Source organism: Lepidochelys kempii, chromosome 28 (assembly GCF_965140265.1).
Source record: "Lepidochelys kempii isolate rLepKem1 chromosome 28, rLepKem1.hap2, whole genome shotgun sequence".
In the NCBI taxonomy this organism is placed as follows: Eukaryota; Metazoa; Chordata; order Testudines; family Cheloniidae; genus Lepidochelys; species Lepidochelys kempii.
In genome coordinates, this window is record NC_133283.1 from 2310119 (window position 1) to 2336988 (window position 26870).

The 26870-nt window shown below is 48.7% G+C and overlaps 1 protein-coding gene across 3 annotated transcripts in view; it reads right to left on the reverse strand.

Moving 5' to 3' along the window:
- Positions 1-2797: 2797 nt before the first annotated feature.
- The window catches only part of LOC140904236 (uncharacterized), a 32587-nt gene continuing 8514 nt past the window's right edge, over positions 2798-26870 (reverse strand). Inside the window, exons 2-4 of one of the 3 annotated variants that reach the window (XM_073326694.1) lie at positions 6560-7206; positions 4718-4831; positions 2798-4308 (exon numbers count right to left, since the gene is read on the reverse strand). In XM_073326694.1, coding sequence (XP_073182795.1) covers positions 2807-4300 — 1494 coding nt within the window. In that variant the 5' untranslated portion in view covers positions 4301-4308; positions 4718-4831; positions 6560-7206 and the 3' untranslated portion in view covers positions 2798-2806. Of the gene's footprint in view, positions 4309-4717; positions 4832-6559; positions 7233-26870 lie in introns of all 3 variants that reach the window. The other 2 variants (XM_073326693.1, XM_073326692.1) reach the window with 2 other exon arrangements.

Below are 26870 nucleotides of genomic sequence, written 5' to 3' on the forward strand. Positions count from 1 at the left end.
AGCGGCCAGTCCAAGGACAACGGGTGGAATATTTTGTACCTTGGGGAAGTTTTGACCTAAGCTGGTAAAGATAAGCTTAGGAGGTTTTTCATGCAGGTCCCCACATCTGTACCCTAGAGTTCAGAGAGGGGGAGGAACCTTGACATCCCCTATCTCCTTTTCAAACTCATCCCAGCTGTACCCCTGCACCTGGTATGGCCCTGATTGTTCCTTATCCATTTGTTCAAAAAATCCATTACCCCAGCTTGCCAGAACCAGCAACTACCAACACGAGAGTTCGACATACCCCCTCCAAGCAGCTGAATGGATTATTGGGGATGGGGACTTACAGGCTGCCACTCACCTCTCCGATGCGATGCATCCGAGTCATGGCACCAAGATGTTAGAGGGCTTATTCCTTCACCCTCTCACTTCTCTGGTCCTTCTCGCATAAACAGAGAGCAACAATACCCAAAGTCTGAAGGTGCAAACAATTCAAAGTTTATTGGGGTGAACTTCCAGCAAGCTTAAATACAAGTTCCTTTTTCCTTATTTTCGAATCCCAACTTACTTCCTGTTTGCCCCTAATTTATAAAGTAATATTCTCAGCTATACCTTAACCAATCATTTTACTGAAATTTACCTAACCAATCCTAACATGTAACATAATTCTCAAACCATTTATAATCCGACTACCTTAATTAATTTATACCTACCAAAATTAATTAGACAGCAGACAGAAACAATTAGAGAACCAGACAGATTAACAATAGAAAACTGGGGGCCATAAAGATAAAACAATAGAGAAATGAGGGTTTCACAACCACAACCATTGAGAAGTGATTTCTTGCCAGACAGGATGCTATAAAACTAAGTTTTCGTTAACCATCTTTATCTGGTGGTGATCGGCATTATCAGGGACAGGACTGTATTCCTAACTGCCCAATACCACCTTATTTCAATGTGACTAGTTTGGAATGTGAGGATGTGACCATATGCTTCCCAGCTTATGGCTGCCTCTAGTGCTCAGCCAAAGGCCTTAGCTTAAGAACAGGGCCTCAGTCTGTTACAGTGAGAGAAGGCCCTTACACAGGCAGACAGTGATTTTGATTCTTTTATACCTCTATAACTAGCTAAATTATAAACATATACCTAAATTCTTAAAGTATAAGCCTTTACGGGGAGGCCTGCATACCTATATCCTAACAGTCAGGACTCAGCATCATGTATCCTGCAGTCTGAACTTGGAATCTGATACATTCCCTCATTGGCTACCATCATTTGCGCAGCATGGAAGTGCTTCTTGTCCAACAAGGCAGCCAGACTGGGACCCATAGGCATGGAATGGCTCTGAAGGAATCAGCTGTTTCTCTATGTGCTTCATGAACCTTTGGATCCAAATGGTAAAGGACATTGTTACCAATTTAATCATGGCATCCTTTAGGACCATGATCAATAGTACTTAACTAGGGAGCAGCGTTCTAAAACTAGTTTACCTGGGCCACAGGTCACCATAGCTTCCATTTCTGGGGTGAAAATCAACCATGCGTACCTGCAATTTCTACCTGAGTTCTTGTCAAATCATTGACCTTACTTGGAATAATTTTACACTTCTCTGTTGTAGAATTCTTCACCAACCACACAACATATCAGTACTGATAGTGAGGTATAACTCCCCCAAATATGCCCTTTTATTTCTTTAATCTGGTGGCACAGGTTTAAATTGGGGACTAAATTCAGGTGTGGCTTAGAATCCCTGTAAGACACCAAATGTCAGGTATCTATTAAAAACAGGTCTCTTTCTGCAGCTCTATCACATTCTACATGGATTTCATTTTCTACACATTTGCAGCATTTCCCAGGGGAGAGCTGAACAGAAATGTCACTTCCATTTTCCCCATCTCTACCTAGCTAGGGATTGCATTTCCCAAATAGGCATCATGCATCTGATTAGAAAGGAGATATCTTCAGCAGCGACCTCCTCCAGGGCCTGGGTCACAACTGCTTTGGGAGCCAAATGCATGGGTATTTTGCTTATTTACAAGGGAATCCTCTACCCAGCCCTTTAGAAAAAATATTGACCGAACCAACTGAACAACAGGGGGATTGGGATGGTGAATAAGGGAATCCCTCTGCCTTATCCTATCTTCTTCTGTTGTTACAGAGGGTGAAATGACAGTTTTCCCTATCCCTGCCCTGTTCCTGCTCTTTGTTATAGTTCAATATATTTTAAGTGAGGAAAATGGTGGTAAAAATATCTGCTCTCCAACACAACCTGAAGCAACATCAGAGCAACTGGGAATGAAAGAATTTGTTCCTGAAGGGGAAACTTGATGTTTGCTTTGAAATGGGGGAACAGTAGAACCGTGATGCTCAGGGTTTGTTTAGACAAGGAAAAGTGATGGAGTTTAGGTCAGGTCAAGGGGAAAGCTAGTGCCAACCACTGCACAAGGGCTGCATCTGCACTACAACTATAATTGTCTTTTTACACCAAGATCACTCACTTGAGCTGCCAAAACGCCATGTACAGTCCTAGTGGATGTAGGGCACAGTTAGTTTTTTGCCTCAGTGTAGCTTGTTGGGATCAAACCTCTCTCCCCCATCTGGAGCTGATGAACATTGCTGGCTGGAGGGACACACACTCTTATGTCTCAAATGGAAAGGAGTTGATAGAAAAGATCACAGGACTGACCCCAAAGAAGGGTGAGCTGCAAAAGGCAGAAGCAGGCAACTCATCTGGGGGAGCTGAGAGACCACGGTGAAGATGGCAGAAAGATCACTATATGGGAATTAACAAATGTGAATTAAAAAAAAAATTTGGCCGGCCTTAGTCAAGGCATTTATTACAGTTCTCTCCCATGTGGTGTTTCTGATGTTTAATAAGCCTTGAGCTCTGATTGAAGCTTTTCCCACACTCAGAGCATGTGTAGAGCCTCTCTCCTGAGTGGACTTGCCTATGTCTGATAAGGTGTGAGCTCCAATTGAAGCATTTCCCACACTCAGAGCACCCATAAGGTTTCTCACCTGTGTGAATTGTCCTATGTGTGATAAGGTGTGAGCTCCGATTAAAGCGTTTCCCACACTCAGAGCATCCATAAGGTTTCTCACCCGTGTGGATTCTCTGATGTGTGATCAGGGCAGAGCTTCGATTGAAGCTTTTCCCGCACTCAGAGCATGTGAAGGGCATCTCTCCAGTGTGGATTCTCTGATGTGTGCTAAGGGTAGAGCTCTGCCTGAAGCTTTTCCCGCACTCAGAACACGTGTAGGGTTTCTCTCCTGTGTGGATTCTACGATGTATGCTAAGGTGTGCATAACAACTAAAACTTTTCCCACACTCAGAGCACACGTAGGGTGTATCTCCTGTGTGGATTCTCTGATGTATGATAAGGTTTGAGCTCTGATTGAAGCTTTTCCCACACTCAGAGCATGTGTAAGGCCTCTCTCCACTGTGGATTCTCTGATGTGAGACAAGGTTTGAGCTCTGATTGAAGCTTTTCCCACACTCAGAGCATGTGTAGGGTCTCTCTCCACTGTGGATTCTCTGATGTGTGATAAGCCTTGAGCGCCGATTGAAGCTTTTCCCGCACTCAGAGCATGTATAGGGTCTCTCTCCACTGTGGATTCTCTGATGTGCGATAAGCCTTGAGCTCTGATTGAAGCTTTTCCCACACTCAGAGCATGTGTAGGGCATCTCTCCAGTGTGGATTCTCTGATGTGCGATAAGCCTTGAGCTCTGCTTGAAGCTTTTCCCGCACGCAGAGCACATGTAGGGTTTCTCTCCTGTGTGGATTCTACGATGTATGCTAAGGTGCGAGTGACAACTAAAGCTTTTCCCACACTGAGAGCACATGAAGGGTGTATCTCCTGTGTGCATTCTCTGATGTGTGAAAAGGTTCGAGCTCTGAGAGAAGCTTTTCCCGCACTCAGAGCACGTGTAGGGTTTCTCTCCGGTGTGGATTCTCTGATGTGTGATAAGGTGTGAGGGCCAACTAAAGCTTTTCCCACACTCAGCGCATGTGTAGGGGCTCTCTCCTGTGTGGATTCTCTGATGTTTCATAAGGGCAGAACTCCCATCAAAGCTTTTCCCGCACTCATGGCATGTGTAGCATGTCTCTTCCAAGTTGATTCTCTTGCGTGTAACAAGATCTGAGTGGCTACTGAAGTTTTCCTCTGGCCTTTGCTGACTCTCACAGGCTTTTGCTTTTTCTTGGTGTGCACAATTCCAGGAATCATTCCCTTTGGATCTTCCTGATAACATTCCATGGGATTCTACTTCCTCAGCATCTTCCTGCTGGGGTGTCTCCTCGTTCTCACTCACCATCCCAATGCCTGATGGGAGACAGAGAGAATCCAGACACAGATTACTCCCTACACTGGACAGAAGGAAATCTCAGAGAGAAGAATGGGAAAAGGGATGAACAAACCAAAATATGTGCGGGAGAGATCAAACCTATGAGGAGAGGATTTTCCCCAAACCCTTCCACATAGGAGAGAGAGGAAGGGATCAGTTCTGGGTCCGCATCTCACCAGAACTCTCATGGGAAAGCGAGACTGGGGAGGGACCTGCTGCCAGTTGTCAGTCAGGGTAGGTGGGAAGCCATGAGTGACATCTGCCTAATGATTCCACATCTGCAGGGAACAATCCTAAACTTGGAGAGCTCACAAGGTCTTTGTAGTGCATCCCAAATGTTTCCTGTATTCACAGACAGTTTTTGAGTTGATTTAACCAATTCCTCACCTGTGCACGCAGCTCTCAGGAGCACTTCTTTCTCAGAGCAGTGGAGGCCTGGGACCCATGGGTCTTTCCCTTCTTCCAGCTGCGAGATCTGATCAGGTTTGGAAACTGGAAAACCTGCTCAAAGCAAAGAAAACAAGGGAGGTTAGTGGAACTTGTGGGATACTTGTCACAAGGAATATTTCATGGTTTTAACCCGAGCTCATTTTTAAGTAAGGCCATCTTCCTTGGCCTCATTTTAAGGCCATCTTCCTTGGCTCAAAGTGTCAGGAGAATTATTGGTTTCAGAGCAGCAGCCGTGTTAGTATGTATCCGCAAAAAGAAAACGAGGACTTGTGGCACCTTAGAGACTCACAAATTTATTATTATTATAAATCATATTCATTACCTTAGTGCCTAAGGACCAACTTAACAGTCGGTTGTGCTTGGCACAGTACAAACCCAGAATAGTAGATGGCCCATTCCAGGAAGAATTTACCATCTAAATAGAAAAGGCAGACACAGAATGGGGGAAGGGGTAGAACCTACCAGCAGAGTGAACTATGTGAAGGCAGAGTGACAGATCTGATGAACACAAGCATACATCTTGAGACTATTGTACTTTATTTATGACTAGGGCCAGTGTTTTCTGGAAATTACTGCTATTACTGCATTTTTTTCCCTGACATTACTCTTCATTTCTGGAATCACCCTTCCTCTCCAGAATTGCTGAACAGAGGGTGGGGGCATGCAAGGTCACAACCCCCCAGATTTCTGCCTGGAGACACCTGACTCCCACCCCCCGGGGCAGAGGGCAGAGGCTGCGGGCTGGCTGCTGTTGAGACTTGCTGCCAATTTCTTCCATCCTCATACAAGTCTAGGCTCAGCAAAACCACAGTGAAGTTTCCCCTGGGCAGGCGGGGCACTTCGCAGTGGGATGCCTGGCTCCCTAATCATACTGTGGAGCGGACGGCACTCGCACCTCCTCTTGGTTGTGTCCACAGCACTTCTCCCCTGCTCATCTCCCCTGCACATATCTGGTTCATGCCCCACCTCCCCAGCACACAGCTTGCTCTAGGCTCTCTATGCCCAGTGTCTGGGCCCCCCTTCCTCCATACAGCTGGCTCCTGCTGCCTCCCCCAAATGCACTTTCATGCTGTAAAGGATTATATATTGCTCATGTTTGTCAATTACTCTGTTTTCATTGTCAGCAAACACTGGCCCTAGCTAAGACTGCTATCTCTATATTTGAGCTGGTCCTTGAAAGCATGAATACTTCACAGACTATGATGCTGAGATGGGTCAGATGATACTGGGATGGGCTCAGGGATGGGTTTCTGTTCAAGCTGGTGTCACTAAGGCGTGATGAATACCCCATCTCAAGGTTAGTTATGCAGATCTCCAGCTTTTGAAGCTTTGCCCTATGCAGAAAGGGGCAGTGACGGATTTAACCTCTTTCAGGAGACTGAAGAGACAGACTGACTTTTTGGGGAGAAACAGCTGTGTTTGAGCTGACTGAGGGGTGTCTTTTTGGGCTACAAACTGACATGACCTGATAACCAAGAGGTAACCCTTTAAGAAAGGTTTTAATACACTTTGGAACCGATCAGGGATTCCCAAGAGAACTGTTGAGGGGGTAATGGTAAATACGCATTTAGATGCTTTTCTTCTTTTATATCTTTTCCCCATAAAGCTTAACCTCTGGCCCACTGTCATGGATCCATAGGATCTGTGCAATATCCTGGCCTTTAAACAGTCCTTGGGAGGTGCCCCTTGAGTGCACTAGACCCCCAAGGGGTCCCACTCTTCCATAAGGATAGACCATGTAGCTTGAACACCTGAGACTGAGGGCATGTCTACACTTACCTCTGGAGCGACCAATCCAGCGGGGGTCGATTTATCGCATGTCGTGAAGACACAATAAATCAAACACCAAATGCTCTCCAGTTGACTCCGGTACTCCACCGGCATGAGAAGTGTAGGCAGAGTCGATGGGGGAGTGGCAGCAGTTGACTTACCGCAGCGAAGACACTGTGGTAAGTAGCTCTAAGTACATTGACTTCAGCTATGCTATTTTCATAGCTGAAGGTGTGTAACTCAGACCGATTTAGCTTCCCCCAGCATAGACCAGGCCTGAGCCTTTTTAAGGGGCTTATTCCTTCACTCACTTACTTCCCTGATCCTTCCTGCATGAACAGAGAGCAATAATACCCGAAGTCCAAAGGTGCAAACAATTCGATGTTTATTGGGGTGAACTTCCAGCAAGCATGATTCCAGTTTCCTTCCTTAGTGTCGCCCTTCCCAGCTCTGACACCACAAAGCCTTATAGCTGTGTCCCTGTTCCCATTCCTGCCCTTAGCCAAACATCTATAAGGTGGATAGAAAGTTGGCTAGATTGTCAGGCTCAATGGGTAGTGATCAATGGCTCCATGTCTAGTTGGCAGCCGGTGTCAAGCGGAGTGCCCCAACGGTCGGTCCTCGGGCCGGTTTTGTTCAATATCTTCATTAATGATCTGGAGGGGATTGGGCCAAAAGAAATCTGAAGAGGTTCAACAAGGACAAGTGCAGAGTCCTGCACTTAGGACGGAAGAATCCCATGCACCGCTACAGACTAGGGACTGAATGGCTAGGCAGCAGTTCTGCAGAAAAGGACCTAAGGGTTACAGTGGACGAGAAGCTGGATATGAGTCAACAGTGTGCCCTTGTTGCCAAGAAGGCCAATGGCATTTTGGGCTGTATAAGCAGGGGCATTGCCAGGAGATCGAGGGACGTGACCATTCCCCTCTATTCGACATTGGTGAGGCGTCATCTGGAGTACTGTGTCCAGTTTTGGGCCCCACACTACAAGAAGGATGTGGAAAAATTGGAAAGAGTCCAGCGGAGGGCAACAAAAATGATTAGGGGACTGGAACACATGACTTATGAGGAGAGGCTGAGAGAACTAGGATTGTTTAGTCTGCGGAAGAGAAGAATCATAGAATCATAGAATATCAGGGTTGGAAGGGACCCCAGAAGGTCATCTAGTCCAACCCCCTGCTCGAAGCAGGACCAATTCCCAGTTAAATCATCCCAGCCAGGGCTTTGTCAAGCCTGACCTCAAAAACCTCTAAGGAAGGAGATTCTACCACCTCCCTAGGTAACTCATTCCAGTGTTTCACCACCCTCATAGTGAAAATTTTTTTCCTAATATCCAATCTAAACCTCCCCCACTGCAACTTGAGACCATTACTCCTTGTCCTGTCATCTGCTACCATTGAGAACAGTCTAGAGCCATCCTCTTTGGAACCCCCTTTCAGGTAGTTGAAAGCAGCTATCAAATCCCCCCTCATTCTTCTCTTCTGCAGACTAAACAATCCCAGCTCCCTCAGCCTCTCCTCATAAGTCATGTGTTCTAGACCCCTAATCATTTTTGTTGCCCTTCACTGGACTCTCTCCAATTTATCCACATCCTTCTTGTAGTGTGGGGCCCAAAACTGGACACAGTACTCCAGATGAGGCCTCACCAATGTCGAATAGAGGGGGACGATCACGTCCCTCGATCTGCTCGCTATGCCCCTACTTATACATCCCAAAATGCCATTGGCCTTCTTGGCAACAAGGGCACACTGCTGACTCATATCCAGCTTCTCATCCACTGTCACCCCTAGGTCCTTTTCCGCAGAACTGCTGCCTAGCCATTCGGTCCCTAGTCTGTAGCTGTGCATTGGATTCTTCCGTCCTAAGTGCAGGACCCTGCACTTATCCTTATTGAACCTCATCAGATTTCTTTTGGCCCAATCCTCCAATTTGTCTAGGTCCTTCTGTATCCTATCCCTCCCCTCCAGCGTATCTACCACTCCTCCCAGTTTAGTAGAATGAGGGGGGATTTGATAGCTGTTTTGAACTACCTGAAAGGGGGTCCCAAAGAGGATGGATCTAGACTGTTCTCAGTGGTAGCAGATGACAGAACAAGGAGTAATGGTCTCAAGTTGAAGTGGGGGAGGTTTAGGTTGGATATTAGGAAAATCTATTTCACTAGGAGGGTGGTGAAGCACTGGAATGGGTTACCTCGGGAGGTGGTGAAATCTCCGTCCTTAGCGGTTTTTAAGGCCCAGCTTGACAAAACCCTGGCTGGGATGATTTAGTTAGGGATTGGTCCTGCTTTGAGCAGGGGGTTGGACTAGACACCTCCTGAGGTCCCTTCCAACCCTGATAGTCTATGATTCTATGATTCCAATTTCCCCCCCCCCACACACACACACTTCCTGATTGACTGCAGACTATACAGTAAAACTTGAATTCTGCTTAGCTATACCTTAACCAATCATTTTCCTGAAATTTAACTAAGCAATCCTAAGATATTGTAACATGACTATGTAACCAATTATATCCCACCACCTTAATTAGTTTACACCCAGCAAAATTAATTATACAGCAGACAGAATCAATCACAGAACTAGACAGAGATGATACAGACAAACAATAGGGAAATGGGGACTACAGTGATAGAACAAACACAGAAATGAGGATTTCACATCCCAGCTATTGATAAGTGAGTTCTTGCCAGACAGGATGCTATCAAACCAAGTTTCCTTTTAAATCTTCTAGGCACTTCCCTTTCTCTGGAGGCGATAGGCATTATCAGGACAGGACTGTATTCCTAACAGCCCAATAGCACCTTATTTCAATGTGACTAGTTTGGAATGTGGGGATGTGACCGTTGGCTTCCCAGCTTATGGCTGCCTCTGCTGCTTAGCCAAAGGCCTTAGCCTAAGAACAGGGCCTCAGACTGTCACAGTAAGAGAAGGCCCTTACACCGGCAGACCATGATTTTGATTCTTTCTTTTATACCTCTATAACTAGCCAAGTGATAAGAATACACCTACATTCTTAGAGTACAGGCCTTTACAGACAGGCCTGAATATCTATATCCTAACAAGCCTCTGGCTTCAACACTCCTATTTCAACCTGTGAGCTCTGCCAGCAGCTCAAGCTGAACTACACTCCTGTTCAGAGACTGTTCCTCATTCATGCTTCAATGCACCTCAGCAAGTTTTTGCTGTGACACTGGGCAGACTTTTAAAACATAGCAGGGTTTATTTGTCAACTGAAACACAGCATTGGAAATTCCTTAGATTAGGACAGAGAAGCAAAGAAGACAATATAGTCCAGACTGGCCAATGCCCTTGAGCCATGCTGCTGTAGAAAACAGTTTAATTTCCTTTCACTGTGCCTGTCGAGGCAGAGCACTGGCTTTGCCTCGGGGGGTCCTGCGCTTCCAGGCGGTTAGGGTTTGCCTCAGAGGTTTGCTGTGACCCTCAATGTAGCCTCTCTCCCGCCCAGAGGCGCCCTTCATCATCAGCCAGTCAATGGGTTTGGTGTAAGAACCCTCTCTAGTCCCTGCCTTCCTTCTCAGGGAGCATTTGCGCAGAGAGGGATTGGGAGGAGGTTCAGTCACACTGTGAAGCACAGTGACCTTATTCCAATACAGACCTAGCCCTCTCCCACGGGGTGTAACCCTCTGAGACAGGGTGAAATCCTCCCAGTAACAGAGTCTCTCTGTTACACTTATCAAGTTTGTGGATGATACCAAGCTGGGAGGGGTTGCAAGGGTTTTGGAGGATAGGATTAAAATTTAAAATGATCTGGACAAACTGGAGAAATGGTCTGAAGTCAACAGGATGAAATTCAATATGGACAAATGCAAAGTACTCCACTTAGGAAGGAACAATCAGTTGCACACATACAAAACGGGAAATGACTGCCTAGGAAGGAGTACTGTGGAGGTCATAGTGCATCACAAGCTAAATATAAGTCAACAGTGTAACGCTGTTGCAAAAAAAGCAAACATCATTCTGGGATGTACTAGCAGGAGTATTGTAAGCAAGACATGAGAAGTAATTCTTCCACTCTACTCTGTGCTGATTAAGCCTCAGCTGGAGTATTGTGTCCAGTTCTGGGTGCCATATTTCAGAAAAGATGTGGACAAATTGGCAAAAGTCCAGAGAAGAGCAACAAAAATAGTTAAAGGTCTAGAAAACATGACCTATGAGGGAAGACTGAGAAAACTGGGTTTCTTTAGTCTGGAGAAGAGAAAACCGAGAGGGGACATGATCACAGTTTTCAAGTACATAAAAGGTTGTTACAAAGAGGAGGGAGAAAAATTGTTCTTCTTAACCTCTGAGAACAGGACAAGAAGGAATGGGCTTAAATTACAGCAACGACAGTTTAGGTTGGACTTTAGGAAAAACTTCCTGTCAGTGGTTAGGCACTGGAATAAATTTCCTAGGGAGGTTGTGGAATCTCCATCATTGGGTATTTTTAAGAGCAGGCGGGACAAACACCTGTCAGGGATGGTCTAGATAATACTTAGTCCTGCCTTGAGTGCAGGGCACTGGACTAGATAACATCTCGAGGTCCCTTCCAGTTCTGTGATTCTATGAACCAAAGGCCAGAGAAGAGCAGAATCAAAGTTGTCACTTTGTGGGATTCTCCTTGTCATTTTCCCCAAGGCAGCTGTCTTAGGTTTATAAAGTTGTTTGATGCTCCAGCCTTTATACAGTCTCTCCTGGGAGTGCCCCCTTTCATGGGCTGGGCCTAGTTTTAGCTTTTGTCAAGGGGGCTCTGAGACTGGGCCTTCTTGCCTCAGCACATCGTATCTCTTTCTGTGGCTCCCCAGTAAGTCCAAATGAGTAGATACTCCTGATACAGACAGGAATGCATCCGATGAAGTGAGCTGTAGCTCACGAAAGCTTATGCTCAAATAAATTGGTTAGTCTCTAAGGTGCCACTAATACTCCTTTTCTTTTTGCGAATACAGACTAACACGGCTGCTACTCTGAAACTGATACAGACTGTGAACATAAGAACGGCCCACTGCATCAGACCAATGGTCCATCTAGCTCAGTGGCCAATGCCAGGTGCTTCAGAGGGAATGAACAGAACAGATAATCATCAAGTGATCCATTCCCTGTCGCCCATTCCCAGCTTCTGGCAAACAGAGGCACCATCCCTGCCCATCCTGCCTGTGACACTGGCAGATGGGGTGTTAGCTCTTGCAAAAGCCCCCATGTCTTAATTGAACATGGACAAACACAGAGCTGGAATCAGTCTGGCTCACCTGTGTTAGTATTGTTAAAACTGGTTTGAGAATTATAAGAATGTTTTTAGACTTTATTGAATGTTTGTGAGTTGCTGCCTGGGTTAATATCTGACTCGCTGCATTGTGAGCCTCTGTGGCTCTGTAAATCACCAGACAGGAGAGAGACTTTACCTATGTGAAGTGCTGATTGGCAACAAAATGCATTACACCCTGCCTGGCAGGAAAGGTCCATCAACACCAGACAGACTATTCCGGGATGTTAAAGAAGGCAAAAGACTGTTGTTGTGCTCTTGACTTTCCATTAGCTGAGTTTGCAGCTCAGAGCACATGGCAGGAAGGGGATTAAAAAACCCCAGACTGAAGGAACGGATTATCTGTATGCTGCTTGGACTCTGGGGGGCAAAGTTTCGAGACATAAGCAAGAGATCCCCAGCTGCTTAGCCTGGATTAGTCCTAAAGAATACATAGATCTTGCCTATTATAGAAGCTTCTATTACCTTTTGAAATTTAACTCATCTGCATCTTTTTTATTACCTGCTTTAACTTTGTAAACAACTCTTGTTTCCTTTTAAATAAATAATACAGGTTATTACAGGATTGGCTACTAATCTTGAGATCTAAGATTCAATTGACTTTAAGTGCCTCGTCCTTTGGGACTGGCAGTAACCTGAATGTTGCTGTGATTCAAGGTGTAAGGCACTGGTTCTCAACCAGGGGACTGGGGACCTCTGTGGGGCCACAAGCAGGTTTCAGCAGGGTTGCCAAGGAAGGCCAGCATTAGACTCGCCGGGGCCCAGGGCAGAAAGTTGAAGTCCCAGTGCATGGGGCTGAAGTCTGGGGCACTGAGCCCTATCACCCAGAGCTGAAGCCAAAGCCTAAGCAATGTATGGGGCCCCAGGCACTTGCCCTGCTTGCGGCCCCCTAACACCAGCTCTGGCTTTTATATGCAGAAAGCCAGTTATTGTGGCCCACGGGGGCTGTGGAGTTTTTATAGCATGTTGGGGGACCCTCAGAAACAAAAAGGGTGAGAACCCCTGGTGGAAGGGACCATCTGTCACAAAGGTGAGCTCACCTGCGTGGTGAGATCTATGGGATGACTCAAGGGGACCATCTGTGATTCCATGTTAATGCTGTTACAGTGCCCGAAGCGTTTACACTTCATATTTGGTTGGTGAAATCTACATGTAGATCTCACAACCAATTTGGGGTTTGGGCCCTGCTTCTTACCAGTCTGCCTGAGGCTGGAGCTCATGCTCTCGAGTCACTGAAGACAGCGTTACAGAGACTTACAGGCACAACGCCACCTGCAGAAATGTGCAGGAATGCAGAGCAGGCTTCACAGTGGCACAGTGTGGGCCAAATGGTCTCCTCGAGTGCACTTCGGCATCCCGACAACCTTCTAGGAGGGTCAAGGCTGCCACTCCTTCAGTGATGATGGATCTCCAGCATAGCATCACCCACACCCCATAACCTCCCTCATCTCCTGAGACAGAGGTGAGTGACAGAGAGTGCACAATGGATCCTGGGGGGGTAGGGAAAGGGATAACAAAACACACCTTCTGTGGGTCACTCCTCAGGAAGTGAAGGTGACAGGCATTGTGATGGTAGTAAAGGGGAGAGGAGGGAGTAGGAGCAGAAGGGAGCAGTACCCTCAAAGGCAATGCTGCCAATGGGTCGCCCCACCACATCAGGCATGGGGCTGATAGGGGGCCATTCCCTGGGCCTGGGTGCCTGTGAAGGGCTACATAAACCCCACGCTGGCATAGAGGGGGTTAAATTGCTGCTTTAGTCTGGACTGGCCCAGCCCCTCCACACCTGCAAAACATATGGGACAGAAGCTGAAAGAGCTGGGGATCCTAAAGAAAAGCACCACTGAGAACCACCTCTTCAAGGTACTTTAATTCTCTTCACCCTGGCATCCCCAAACCAGTTCTGGTCCTTATCTTCTTGCAGGAAAGACAATCTGTATGGCAATCCATGCACAAGCCCTGGCGACCTGGGTTCAGGGCTCACTTCAGTATATGGCTATCTCATGTTGTTACAGCCCTGACAGGAATATGTCCAGTAAAAATGTGAAGCAAGGGGAGGCAATGCCTGTTTCTCTCAGCAGGTAGCAGCACAGCCAGATCAGACTGCATCAGCAGTTCTCAAGAAATGTAAAGGGGATGGGGTGGGGAACAGGAGGGGGGATTAGATGCTTTCATTCCTTCTTACAATGAGATCCGTAGGTGGGGGAGGAGATTATGGTGGTGTAGTGGTAGGGTGAGCAGATGTCCTGTTTTTAAAGGGACAGTCCCGTATTTAAGTCTTCCTGCAGGTGTCCCGACTTTTCCTTAAAAATGGGCAAATCGTCCCGCATTTTCTGTCTTTCTTCCCCCCACCCCCCAGAGTACTGGTGGGTCCTGCTGCTGGCCAGATCTCTGCTCGCCGGCCACCCGCCCGCCCATCAGCGGTGAGTGTGGGGTGACCTAGTGGCTGATGATGGGGGTGGGCGTGCAAAGCTGGTGGCAAGGCGAAGATGCAGCATGTGGGGCAGGCCGCTCCCCCTGCTGGTCCGTCAGCGCAACCACCACTGCATGCCAGCTCTCAGCCAGCAGGGCCCCGGCCCGTTTCCAGCCGGCACTGGCTGCGCACTGCGGTGGCCGGTTTGTGCGGGCAGGTGCCAGGCGGCGGACGGTTACATCTCACCTCTTCTGATCACCCATCAACCCTGTAAGTGCTCCCCTCTTGCTGTTCTCTCCCTGCTTTGCCCCTCTGCCCCCCACCCCAGACCTGCTGCTCCTCCATATCCCCACTAGTGGGGCGCATACAGCTCCCAATGCTGTGCAGACAACCAGCCCCTGGTCAGAGTACTCAGCTCACCAACACCAGGCCCCTTCCTCTTCAGCCCGGGGCGCTGGCCAGGAGGAGCTGAGCCCTGCACTTGCCAAAGCCCTGCACAGTGTTGGCATGGGAAGTGCCTCTGCCCCTCAGCTAAGCTCTGGAATGGGGGGCGGGGGAGAAGCGATTTCCAGCCTGTTCATGCCCTGAACCTGCAGGCTCCGCCGCAGCCCCTTAGGCAGGGGCTTAGCACCCTCTTCACTCGCCTCCTCCCACACTGCCCTGGCTCCTGACCCCAGGGAGCATGGGGCTGCTCTGTCCCCATGGCACCCTCCTCTGCTGAGCCACCTCTCTGGCCGGGTTCGCTGAACCCCCAGCAGTCAAGTTCCCAGGGCCCTGGTGCACAAGGCATGCTTAGGGCTCAACCGCTTCCTGCCTGTGCTGGAGCCAGGGTGGGGAGGACAGGAAGCCGCTGGGTTATGTCGGTGCGGTGGCCAGCAGCAGCCTGGAGGCGTTAACTGCCTTTCCGCACTGTGTGGGCGAGAGGGGACAAGCTGCTTCCAGACACAGACAGGTGCGGGGAAGAGTTGAGCTCTGCAAAGGCACAGACCAGGTCATCCTCTGCGGCTGGGAGCAGCTCCTGTCCCTTCCCTCCCGCAGTGTGCCAAAAGGCTGCTGCTGGCCACATTCTGCTGTGAGCCTTGGCAGAAATCTGGGGAAGGTAGGGTATGTGACCCTGCGTGTCCCCTCACTTGTTGCCTCGGGAAGATGTGGTGCCGGGTACCAGGAGAGGTGGGTCAGTCCCAGGGGCCCAGCCAGGCATGGAGGGTGGAGAGCCCTGGTCAGGGAGGGTGGGGTTGGTCGGTCACCCCCCACATGAGGAAGTTATACGGGAGTGGGGGGGGGGGAAAGAGTGTCACCCCTCCCTGTGTGAACCCTAAAGCCTCAAAGATAAGAAGGTAAATAAAAAGAATCCCATTACGCAGAATTTTTTTTAACGGGGGCTCAGTCAGCTTGATGTTAATTTGAACGTTTGTACTGCATAGTTCTGATTGATAGCCACTAAACTTGCTTGAATATGAGTAATTTTACTAGGTGTCCGGTATTCAGCATAGGTCAATATGGGCACCCAATGCAGTGGGGTTAAGCATTGTAGGGAGGGATGAAGTGAAACCTGTACAGCATTCTAAGCCTAGTTCTTAGAGAACATTTTATCCACATCACAAAAGCACTGCACTGTTTGCTGCAAATTGCTGGCCCTGTTGATGAGAGGGGTCCAGGCCTGGAGTATTCAAGGGTTGGAGGTCAGAGCAGAACTATATTGGCAGAGCTGTTTGAGGGGGCCTAAGACTGAAGTATGTGGTGTGTGCAGGCCAGGAGTGAAGAGATTTGGCTACTCTATTGAGCCAGCTGGGAAGCTGTCTGCTGTAGGCTTGGCTCAAGCCAGCGATCATCATTTGTTTCCATGAGCACCCAGTTCCCCCGCAGGCTAACATGAAATGGAGGAAAGGCCCCAGTGATCCATTGGGCATGAGACTGATGAGCACAGTCCTTATGACACGCACAAGCCATCCTGTTCCTATACATCCCACCCTGCCTCTCTTTTCTTCATAACAACAGTCTTCAGGTATGTAAAACGTTGTTATAAAGAAGAGGGTGATAAATTCTTCTTTAACCGCTGAGGAGAGGACAGGACAGAAAGACCTTAAATTGAAGCAGGGGAGATTCAGGTTCGACATTAAAAAAACCTTCCTATCTGTAAGGATATCTAAGCACTGGAACAAATTACGAAGGGAGGTTGTGAAATCTCTGTCACTGGAGGTTTTTAAGAACAGGTTAGACCAGGGGTCGGCAACCTATGGCATGCATGCCAATTTTTGACAGCACGCTGCTCTCTGCCGGACTCCGGCGGACAGCAGCATACCATTAAAAGCCCGGCCCGGCCCGCTCTTCCCCGCCCCCCCATGCACCGCTCTCTCCTTGCAGGGCAGGCAAGCTTCCCCCTCCCCCAGCCTTTCCCCCCAGCATGCTGGGTTCCTGCCCCTCCTGCTCTCCCTCCCTGCCATGGCCCTTGCGTGCGCTCTGCTCCAGGGAGCTTGCGGAAGGGGGTGGAATTGGCATATCCCCTCCAGTCCCCTGTCATGAGCTGCTCAGGGTAGGGGGCTCGGAGCACCCCCACAACCCCAGCCCACACCCCCTTCCCTGAACCCTCCTCCAGGGGCCAAATGGCGAGGCAGCAGTTCTGCAGAAAAGGACCTAGGGGTGACAGCGGACGAGAAGCAGGATATGAGTCAGCAGTGTGCCCTTGTTGCCAAGAAGGCCAATGGCATTTTGGGATGTATAAGTAGGCGCATAGCGAGCAGATCGAGGGACGTGATCGTTCCCCTCTATTAGACATTGGTGAGGCCTCATCTGGAGTACTGTGTCCAGTTTTGGGCCTCACACTACAAGAAGGACGTGGATAAATTGGAGAGAGTCCAGCGAAGGGCAACAAAAATGATTAGGGGTCTGGAACACATGACTTATGAGGAGAGGCTGAGGGAGCTGGGATTGTTTAGTCTACGGAAGAGAAGAATGAGGGGGGATTTGATAGCTACTTTCAACTACCTGAAAGGGGGTTCCAAAGAGGATGGCTCTAGACTGTTCTCAATGGTAGCAGATGACAGAACGAGGAGTAATGGTCTCAAGTTGCAGTGGGGGAGGTTTAGATTGGATATTAGGAAAAACTTTTTCACTAAGAGGGTGGTGAAACACTGGAATGCGTTACCTAGGGAGGTGGTAGAATCTTCTTCCTTAGAGGTTTTTAAGGTCAGGCTTGACAAAGCCCTGGCTGGGATGATTTAACTGGGAATTGGTCCTGCTTCGAGCAGGGGGTTGGACTAGATGACCTTCTGGGGTCCCTTCCAACCCTGATATTCTATGATTCTAGGATTCCTCACACATCCCCTGCCCTGAACCCTCCACACCCCCCAGCACTCTGCTCTCACCCCAGCACCTCAACACACCCCCAGCCCTCTGCCCTGACTCCTGAACCCTCCTCACACACCCCCAGCCCCCTGCCCTGAACCCTCCACACCCCCCAGCACTTTGCCCTGACCCCTGCACCCCCTCACACACTCCCAGCCCTGTGCCCTGACCCCTGTCCCGCCCCCCCAACCCCAGCCCTGACTTTGGCACCCCCCACACGTACCCAGCCCCCTGCCCTGACTCCTGCACACTCCTCACACACCCCAGCCCCCTGCCCTGACTCCTGCACCCCCACACATCCCCAGCCCCCCCACACGCCATGCCCTGACTCTTGCACCCTCCACATCCCCACCCCACCCCTCGCACCAAATGGGAGCTCCTGCACCCCCCCCGCCCACACACACATTCCCACCTGCACCCCTCGCACCAAATGGGAGCTGTCCGGGTAAGCACTCCACACCCAAACCTCCTGCCCCAACCCTGAGCCCCCTCCCTCATTCTAACTCCTGGCCAGACCCTACACCCCAACCCCCAGCCTGATCCTTCACCCCCAGCCCTATTCTCAGCATACTCCCACCCTCAGCTCAGTGCAGAGAGAGGAGAATGGCTAGAACCAGGGAGAAGGTAGGTACCCACTCTATGTGGACAGGGCCGGGACCCTGGGCCGGCAGCGAGCTGGGAGGGGCTGACGGCCGGGGTCCTGGCCGGCAGGGGACGGAGGACGGAGCCCCGGACCGACAGTGGGCTGGGTGGCAGCAGGCTGGGCCTCTCGGCCCGCTGCTGGTCTGGGGTCCCGGCCTCTGACCCCGCTCAGCCCGCTGCCGGTCTGGGGTTCTGGCTGCCAGCCCCTTGCCGGACAGAGTCCTGGCTGTGGGTCCCGCTCAGCCCGCTGCCGGCCTGGGTGAACGGAACCCTGGGCCGGCAGCGGGCTAGCGGTGTAAGATCAGCATTTTAATTTAATTTTAAATTAAGCTTCTTAAACGTTTTGAAAACCCTTGTTACGTGTGACAATAGTTTAGTTATATAATATATAGACTTAGAGAGAGACAGTCTAAAAAACGTTAAAATGTATTTTTGGCACGCGAAACCTTAAATTAAAGTGAATAAACGAAGACTCGGCACACCACTTCTGAAAGGTTGCCAACCCCTGGGTTAGACAAACACCTGTCAGGGATGGCCTATAATAGAAAATACTTAGTCCTGCCTCAGTGCCGGGGACTGGACTAGATGACCTATTGAGGTCCCTTCCAGCCCTACATTTCTATGATTCTGTCAGGACTGGAGCAGGAGTTAACAGGAGAGACCTACTCTACTCCAAGGGGGGAAACACTGGGAAGGGAACAGTTTGTGGAGCATCTCCAGCCCCAAGGTGAGGGCTGGCAGCATTCAGGGCTCTGGCCTTCACTGAGGGAGGGTGGGGATCTCCGGAGCTCAAAGGGGGAGCAGGCTGAAACTTGCGCTGAGACCCAGTAAACTCAGAACGTGACTGAGATGCTCCCAGGGCTCCCAGAAGTAAGAGAGGCCCATATCCTGATGGGATCTGTCCACAGTTCCCCCACCCCCCACACACACTTTCTTTTCTTTCATTCCTTTATTTACTCTTGTTTGCTGACAGTCAGTTCTTTTGCATTTTCACCTGGTACCCAAGAGAGGAAGAAAGTGCCCTGAGGTCTCAGCCAGAGGATGGAGCCCTGATGCACTAGAAGGACATAGAATCATAGAATATCAGGGTTGGAAGGGACCCCAGAAGGTCATCTAGTCCAACCCCCTGCTCAAAGCAGGACCAATTCCCAGTTAAATCATCCCAGCCAGGGCTTTGTCAAGCCTGACCTTAAAAACCTCTAAGGAAGGAGATTCTACCACCTCCCTAGGTAACTCATTCCAGTGTTTCACCACCCTCTTAGTGAAAAAGTTTTTCCTAATATCCAATCTAAACCTCCCCCACTGCAACTTGAGACCATTACTCCTCGTTCTGTCATCTGCTACCATTGAGAACAGTCTAGAGCCATCCTCTTTGGAACCCCCTTTCAGGTAGTTGAAAGCAGCTATCAAATCCCCCCTCATTCTTCTCTTCTGCAGGCTAAACAATCCCAGCTCCCTCAGCCTCTCCTCATAACTCATGTGTTCCAGTCCCCTAATCATTTTCGTTGCCCTTCGCTGGACTCTCTCCAATTTATCCACATCCTTCTTGAAGTGTGGGGCCCAAAACTGGACACAGTACTCCAGATGAGGCCTCACCAATGTCGAATAGAGGGGAACGATCACGTCCCTCGATCTGCTCGCTATGCCCCTACTTATACATCCCAAAATGCCATTGGCCTTCTTGGCAACAAGGGCACACTGCTGACTCATATCCAGCTTCTCGTCCACTGTCACCCCTAGGTCCTTTTCCGCAGAACTGCTGCCTAGCCATTCGGTCCCTAGTCTGTAGCTGTGCATTGGGTTCTTCCGTCCTAAGTGCAGGACCCTGCACTTATCCTTATTGAACCTCATCAGATTCCTTTTGGCCCAATCTTCCAATTGGTCTAGGTCCTTCTGTATCCTATCCCTCCCCTCCAGCGTATCTACCACTCCTCCCAGTTTAGTATCATCCGCAAATTTGCTGAGAGTGCAATCCACACCATCCTCCAGATCATTTATGAAGATATTGAATAAAACCGGCCCCAGGACCGACCCTTGGGGCACTCCACTTGATACCGGCTGCCAACTAGACATGGAGCCATTGATCACTACCCGTTGAGCCCGACAATCTAGCCAGCTTTTTACCCACCTTATAGTGCATTCATCCAGCCCATACTTCCTTAACTTGGTGACAAGAATACTATGGGAGACCGTGTCAAAAGCTTTGCTAAAGTCAAGAAACAATACATCCACTGCTTTCCCTTCATCCACAGAACCAGTAATCTCATCATAAAAGGCGATTAGATTAGTCAGGCATGACCTTCCCTTGGTGAATCCATGCTGGCTGTTCCTGATCACTTTCCTCTCATGCAAGTGCTTCAGGATTGATTCTTTCAGGACCTGCTCCATGATTTTTCCAGGGACTGAGGTGAGGCTGACTGGCCTGTAGTTCCCAGGATCTTCCTTCTTCCCTTTTTTAAAGATTGGCACTACATTAGCCTTTTTCCAGTCATCCGGGACTTCCCCGGTTCGCCACGAGTTTTCAAAGATAATGGCCAGTGGCTCTGCAATCACAGCCGCCAATTCCTTCAGCACTCTCGGATGCAACTCGTCCGGCCCCATGGACTTGTGCACGTCCAGCTTTTCTAAATAGTCCCTAACCACCCCTATCTCCACAGAGGGCTGGCCATCTCTTCTGCATTTTGTGATGCCCAGCGCAGCAGTCTGGGAGCTGACCTTGTTAGTGAAAACAGAGGCAAAAAAAGCATTGAGTACATTAGCTTTTTCCACATCCTCTGTCACTAGGTTGCCTCCCTCATTCATGCCCCTGTAGCACCCCTGGGGCAGGGGGCAATTGGACTCTCTGCACCCCAGAAGGCCTGAGGCCCAGCACTTTGGCATCAGTTTGATGGGCTGGATGGCCTCTCACTGGGGGCTGGCAGAAGCCTGGCACATGGAGTAGATACGGGGTGTCCTGGGGAGCAGGAAGCAGGACAGCATCCCAGACAGCACACCAAGAAGGGAAATGGAGAGGGGATGAGGGGGCACTGCAGTGAACTCAGCCCCCGTCCTGAAGGCCATTGGAAGAAAGTTGTTCTCTCCCTGGCCTACGGGGGTCAGACAGTGACACAGAGATCCCTTGGCAAAGGGTCACTTGGTCTTTGCCAGCAGCTCTCACCTGAGACCTGACAAACCCATCACACCAAACATCTCTTGGGAGGGTATTTATCCATAGGGGAGAGCATGTGAGGCTTTAACAAAGGTCGGGTCAGTGGAAGAGGGGGAGTCCAGGGCGTCTGTCCCAGGACTGCCAAGCTGGACTTGGCTGAAAGTCACTGATTTTTGTGATAGCAAGCTCTGTTCTACGCTGTGTTCCTGTCGCCTAATAAACCTTTTACCGGCTGGCTGAGAGTCAGGTCTGACTGCAGAGTTGGGGTGTAGGGCCCTCTGGCTTCCCCAGGAGCCCCGTCCGGGCGGACTTGCTGCAGGAAGCACACACTGTGGAAAGGGATGCTGAATGCTCTGAGGTCAGACCCAGGAAAGTCGAAGCTGTGGAAGCTTCTGCCCTGGAAACAGTATGCTCAGAGAGAGGAGGCTCCCCCAGAGTCCTAACGGGCTTCATACAGAGTAGTTCCAGAGGACTGACCCAGTGACTCCGTGACAGAGGCATCTACAAAAAGCTCATAACTGGTCAAGACTCACAATGACTGAGAGATCAACGAATGGGGCGTATGTAAGGAACAAAGCATTTATATTGAAAATCAACTTTATGGACTTGGAATGGAAATCAATCACCAAGAGGTAATGGGCCCCAGAATTGGCCCATCCACCCAAGAGGGAGTCATCACCAATGTTCCCTCTAATTTTTTCCATCCATGTGCGGAATTAATTTTGTTATGTGCTCCACCAATATTGAGATAATGTGTGGATGTGAGCCACCAGTTCAAACAAAAATCCTAGATATAAATATATTTTTAAACAGTTCATAGGTATGGAAGAAGAAGAAAGAATATTAAAACAAGGGACAAAATGTGGCCTACTGAAAACAGCTATAGGAATAAAACACAGTCATGGGCATTAAGCAAAAGCATAAAAAACATGCACCAGAGGCCCAATTTAATAACCTCCTCCTACCATAGACCACAAAATCTTCAGGGAAAGCTGCTCTCAAAAAATGAAGCATCTGCCAAAACACTAGCATGCTACCGACTTTTGCAGTTCACAAAACTCTCTCTCTTGCATGCATATTATCTGCACACACAGCCCAGCTTTAAGATGCTAAACAAATTTATGAGTCAACTAGAAATAGTCATGCTCTCATCGCAAATATTAATACAATATTTTCTGATACTGGAAAGGAGAGTAAAAGGTATTCACTCAGGCTTATACCATCTGTGGGATGTCAATTCTTAATTTGATGAATACATCACACACTGAGAACAGTAAAAAGAAGTAATAAAGCAACACAGACAGCAAACAAAACCACAAACAAACAAGTGACAACACTGAAAATACGAAGGGAAGTAAAACATCAACTGGCTGGTGATGGGTATTTTAAATGAGTGTCCAGGACCCACGCTGTGCAAGTGCAACAGAGCCCTGCAGAAACAGGCAAAGTTCTCCTGTCTTCACATTGTGTGTGTGTCACCAACTCAAAAACTGAAGAGTAGAAGCCCTGAAGCACATTGAAGCAGGGATCTGTCTGCAAACTCCAAAGCCATGTGTCAAAGAGCTTGCAATAAGGTCTTCATCCTACAAAACACCGAACATCACACCTAGTGCTTCCTACTTCTGAGTCAATGGGAGTACTCTGAAGATCCGGAACTATACCAGATAGCAAAGATCTGGCCTTAATGGTTTCCAATACCTCTCCCCAAACAAATTCTAAAACGTAATGCAAATAACTTTTCTGGAATCCAACTCTAATTGAAGGACCAAACAAATAAACAGCACCCATTGTCAAGTTCTTCCAGTTTTAACTATTTACCATGTATTGATTAGTAAACATAGGATTTTTTTAAAAAATCATTAAGATCACAGTTTTCAGATACCTACAACACTCCAAAAGAATTATGTTGTTAAAAGAATCCTTGTCTTTCTTACCTTAAGCCATTAACACCCATGTAAACTTTGTTTGAAATGTAACCATGCCAATGTCATGAGCTAGGCCTAGCCACATGCTTTTGCGCCAATATTCATTCACTAAAGCCCCAATCCTGCAAACGCCTATGCATGGATGCCCTCCAGAGGCATAACTGTTTGCAGGATCAGTATCTAAGAGAGAGTAAATAGCAAGAAACCAGCTTCTTAAAGCCACAACAATCAAAATAAAATCACAGATGTATTTCTTTTAACCTTGGATTGCTGTAATTTATCATCAGATCACTACAACAGAAAGATCAAAGTGTTTTTTCAGTTTGTTCAGTGTGTGGACTTGACAACAGTTTAGAGCCTGATCCTGCACTTATGAAGACCTCACTGCAACCTAATCTGCAGTCTGCACTCTTTAAAAATACTCATATAACCTCCTCAGAACTCTAGGAAGAGGAGAGATTAATTACACATATCTACAAAAGCAGCCTAAATGCTTTACAATAAAAAAAGCACCAACATAAGTCAGATTCTGCATTAAGATCTGCTAATGCAGAATCCCTCAAGCACTCTTTACCTCTCTGCTCTGGATCTGTCTCCCTCCAGTCAAATTAAATCTTTTCCCAGTCTTTCTAACATCTCCTAGCAGATGTCCACCAGCTGTCAACAGAAACTCAACATGGCCAAAAGCAAGGTCTTAATCTTTCCCTGCTGATACTAGGTGAAAAATATTTTGGTTTAGAACCGCAGAGGATTCACTGTTTTGTGTTTGCTCTATAATTCTAAACAGTGGAAAATAGCGGGGGTGCCACATTATTCCTTCCCCATCAGATTATTCCTGGGATATTTCAGATCTTGTAATTATATCAATAATCAGGTGGTAATTAATACCAGCTCCTCACCCCAGACTCATAGTTACCTTAACAACAAGTAAAGGAAAGATGTGCTTGGATTGACCTTGCTCTGATGCATTAATCGGACAATGGAGTTTCCCCAGCACCCCACCTCCCATGTAGCCACATCCCCCGCATGCTCCAAAATGCTAGCAACCCGCCCAAAATCTTGGCACCCCAAACCCCCGTGCAGCCTGCTCCCCCAGCCCAGCCTGGCGCTGGGGAAGCCTCCTGTCTCTCCCTGGCACCGGCAGCCCAACCGGGGTTGCTGAGAGTCCAAATCTCTCCTCTCCCTGCCACTGCAGCCCGGCTGGAAGTTGGGACACCTCAAACTCCCGACCCCCACATCACCTCACTCACCCCCTATTCCCCCCACCTACCCCTATTTCCCCCATCACCTCACCTTCTTCCGCATCCTCTCCACGGTCCAGAAGGCACCTAATTAGTGGAGCCACATTTGTGCAGCTCCACTTATTAGGTATGCAGCCCTTCATTCCCATGTGTGCGGCCGCCCAGGTGCAGACTTTAGAGGGAACTATGGTCGTCACTCCTCCCTAGTCAGCTGGTAAGGTAACGCAACGCTCAAGAGACCAGCCTTGCTCTCTCCCAAACTATCAATGGAAAACCATCGGGGCACCACCAAACACCTGAAACCGGGCTGGGCAGGGGAAGATGGTGAAGCTGAAGGTAACAAAAATTTAATCATCCAAAATATGAATAATTTAAAGGCACATGTTACACATGTTACACGTGTATGGGGTGGAGGGGCATGCCAGAGTGTATAGGGGAGGGGGCCTGTTTGGAGGAGGGGCAGAGCTAGGGCATGGCTGGAGCAGGGAGCCCATCTGGAAGAAGCAGTGAGGGCCCAGCTCAGTGTGCAGCTCAGGCTACATCACCAAGGTGGCATGCGCCATACCTTACACTGCTGCCTGTAATACATGTGTGAAGTAGCCTAGGACAGGAGACAGCTACTGGCTTCTACAGAGCTAAGAGAGGGCTGGAGGCGATGGACAAGAAGGGGAGGCCGAGCTAGAACTGGTGGCAGCAGGAGGAGGTGGCAGAGAGAGAGACACATTTGAAACCATGACTGTTATTCCCATTCCACCTTAACAAAAAGTATGGGGGAGGAGGCGGGGAGAGCAGCACTTCAGAATCACCCAGCACCTACGTGGAGAGAGCACTGGACAGAGACTATTCCTGGCTGCCATAGGCCTGCTGGGTGACCTTGGGTAAGTCATTGCACTTCTCTGTGCATCTGATTGCAAACTTGTGTGAAACCCACAACTGCCTATAGGGTTGCTAACTCCTCCAGTCAACATTGCTCTGCGCAAAAAGCTAGGAAATTCACTAACAAAAAAACTTAATGAATGCAGGATTTAAAGTTGCCCAGAGCTGTTTGGTGCCCCTCCAAAAGAGAGATCAGCAAAACTCAAACTTGTAATAATCAGGAAATGCAGAGATAAGGTACTCACCAATGTAACCCTAAATCTGAGTGACGTGAACAATGACCCAATACTCCCACAACACACCTATGCAAACCCAACCATTGCAGATAGGGCCTATCACTAAAGTACGAGGGAAAACGACAACCATGGCACAGAATCAAGCCCCTAATCTTTGCGAAGATGGAATTTGGTTTTAGGTGAGCTGCGCTGTACAGGCCTGGGCCCATGAAACCCCGCTGGAGCTCTCACTGAGCATGCATAGTAACAGCTGCTGAAACTGGAAAAAGGCTAGTGTAGTGCCCATCTTTAAAAAAGGGAAAAGAGAGGATCTGGGGAACTGCAGGCCAGTCAGCCGCACCTCAGTCCCTGGAAAAATCATGGAGCAGGTCGTCAAGGAATCAATTCTGAAGCACTTAGAGGAAAGTGATCAGGAACAGTCAGCATGGATTCACCAAGGGAAGGTCATGCCTGACTAATCTAACTGCCTTCTATGATGAGATAACTGGCTCTGTGGATGAGGGGAAAGCAGTGGATGCGTTATTCCCTGACTTTAGCAAAGGTTTTCATATTGTCTCCCACAGTATTCTTGCCAGCAAGTTAAAGAAGCATGGGCTGGATGAATGCACTATAAGGTGGATGGAAAGCTGGCTAGATCGTCAGGCTCAATGGGTAGCGATCAATGGCTACATGTCTAGTTGGCAGCCGGTATCAAGTGGAGTGCCCCAAGGGTCAGTCCTGGGACTGGTTTTGTTCAATATCTTCATTAATGATCTGGAGGATGGTGTGGATTGCACCCTCAGCAAGTTTTCAGATGACACTAAACTGGGAGGAGAGGTAGATACGCTGGAGGGTAGGGATAGGATACAGAGGGACCTAGACAAATTGGAGGATTGGGCCAAAAGAAATCTGATGAGGTTCAACAAGCTCAAGTGCAGAGTCCTGCACTTAGGACAGAAGAATCCCATGCACCGCTACAGACTAGAGACCAAATGGCTAGGAAGCAGTTCTGCAGAAAAGGACCTAGGGGTTACAGTGGACGAGAAGCTGGATATGAGTCAACAGTGTGCCCTGGTCGCCAAGAAGGCCAATGGCATTTTGGGCTGTATAAGTAGGGGCATTAATAGCAGATCAAGATGCGTGATCATTCCCCTCTATTCGACATTGGTGAGACCTCATCTGGAGTACGGTGTCCAGTTTTGGGCCCCACACTACAAGAAGGAGTGGAAAAATTGGAAAGAGTCCAGTGGACGGCAACAAAA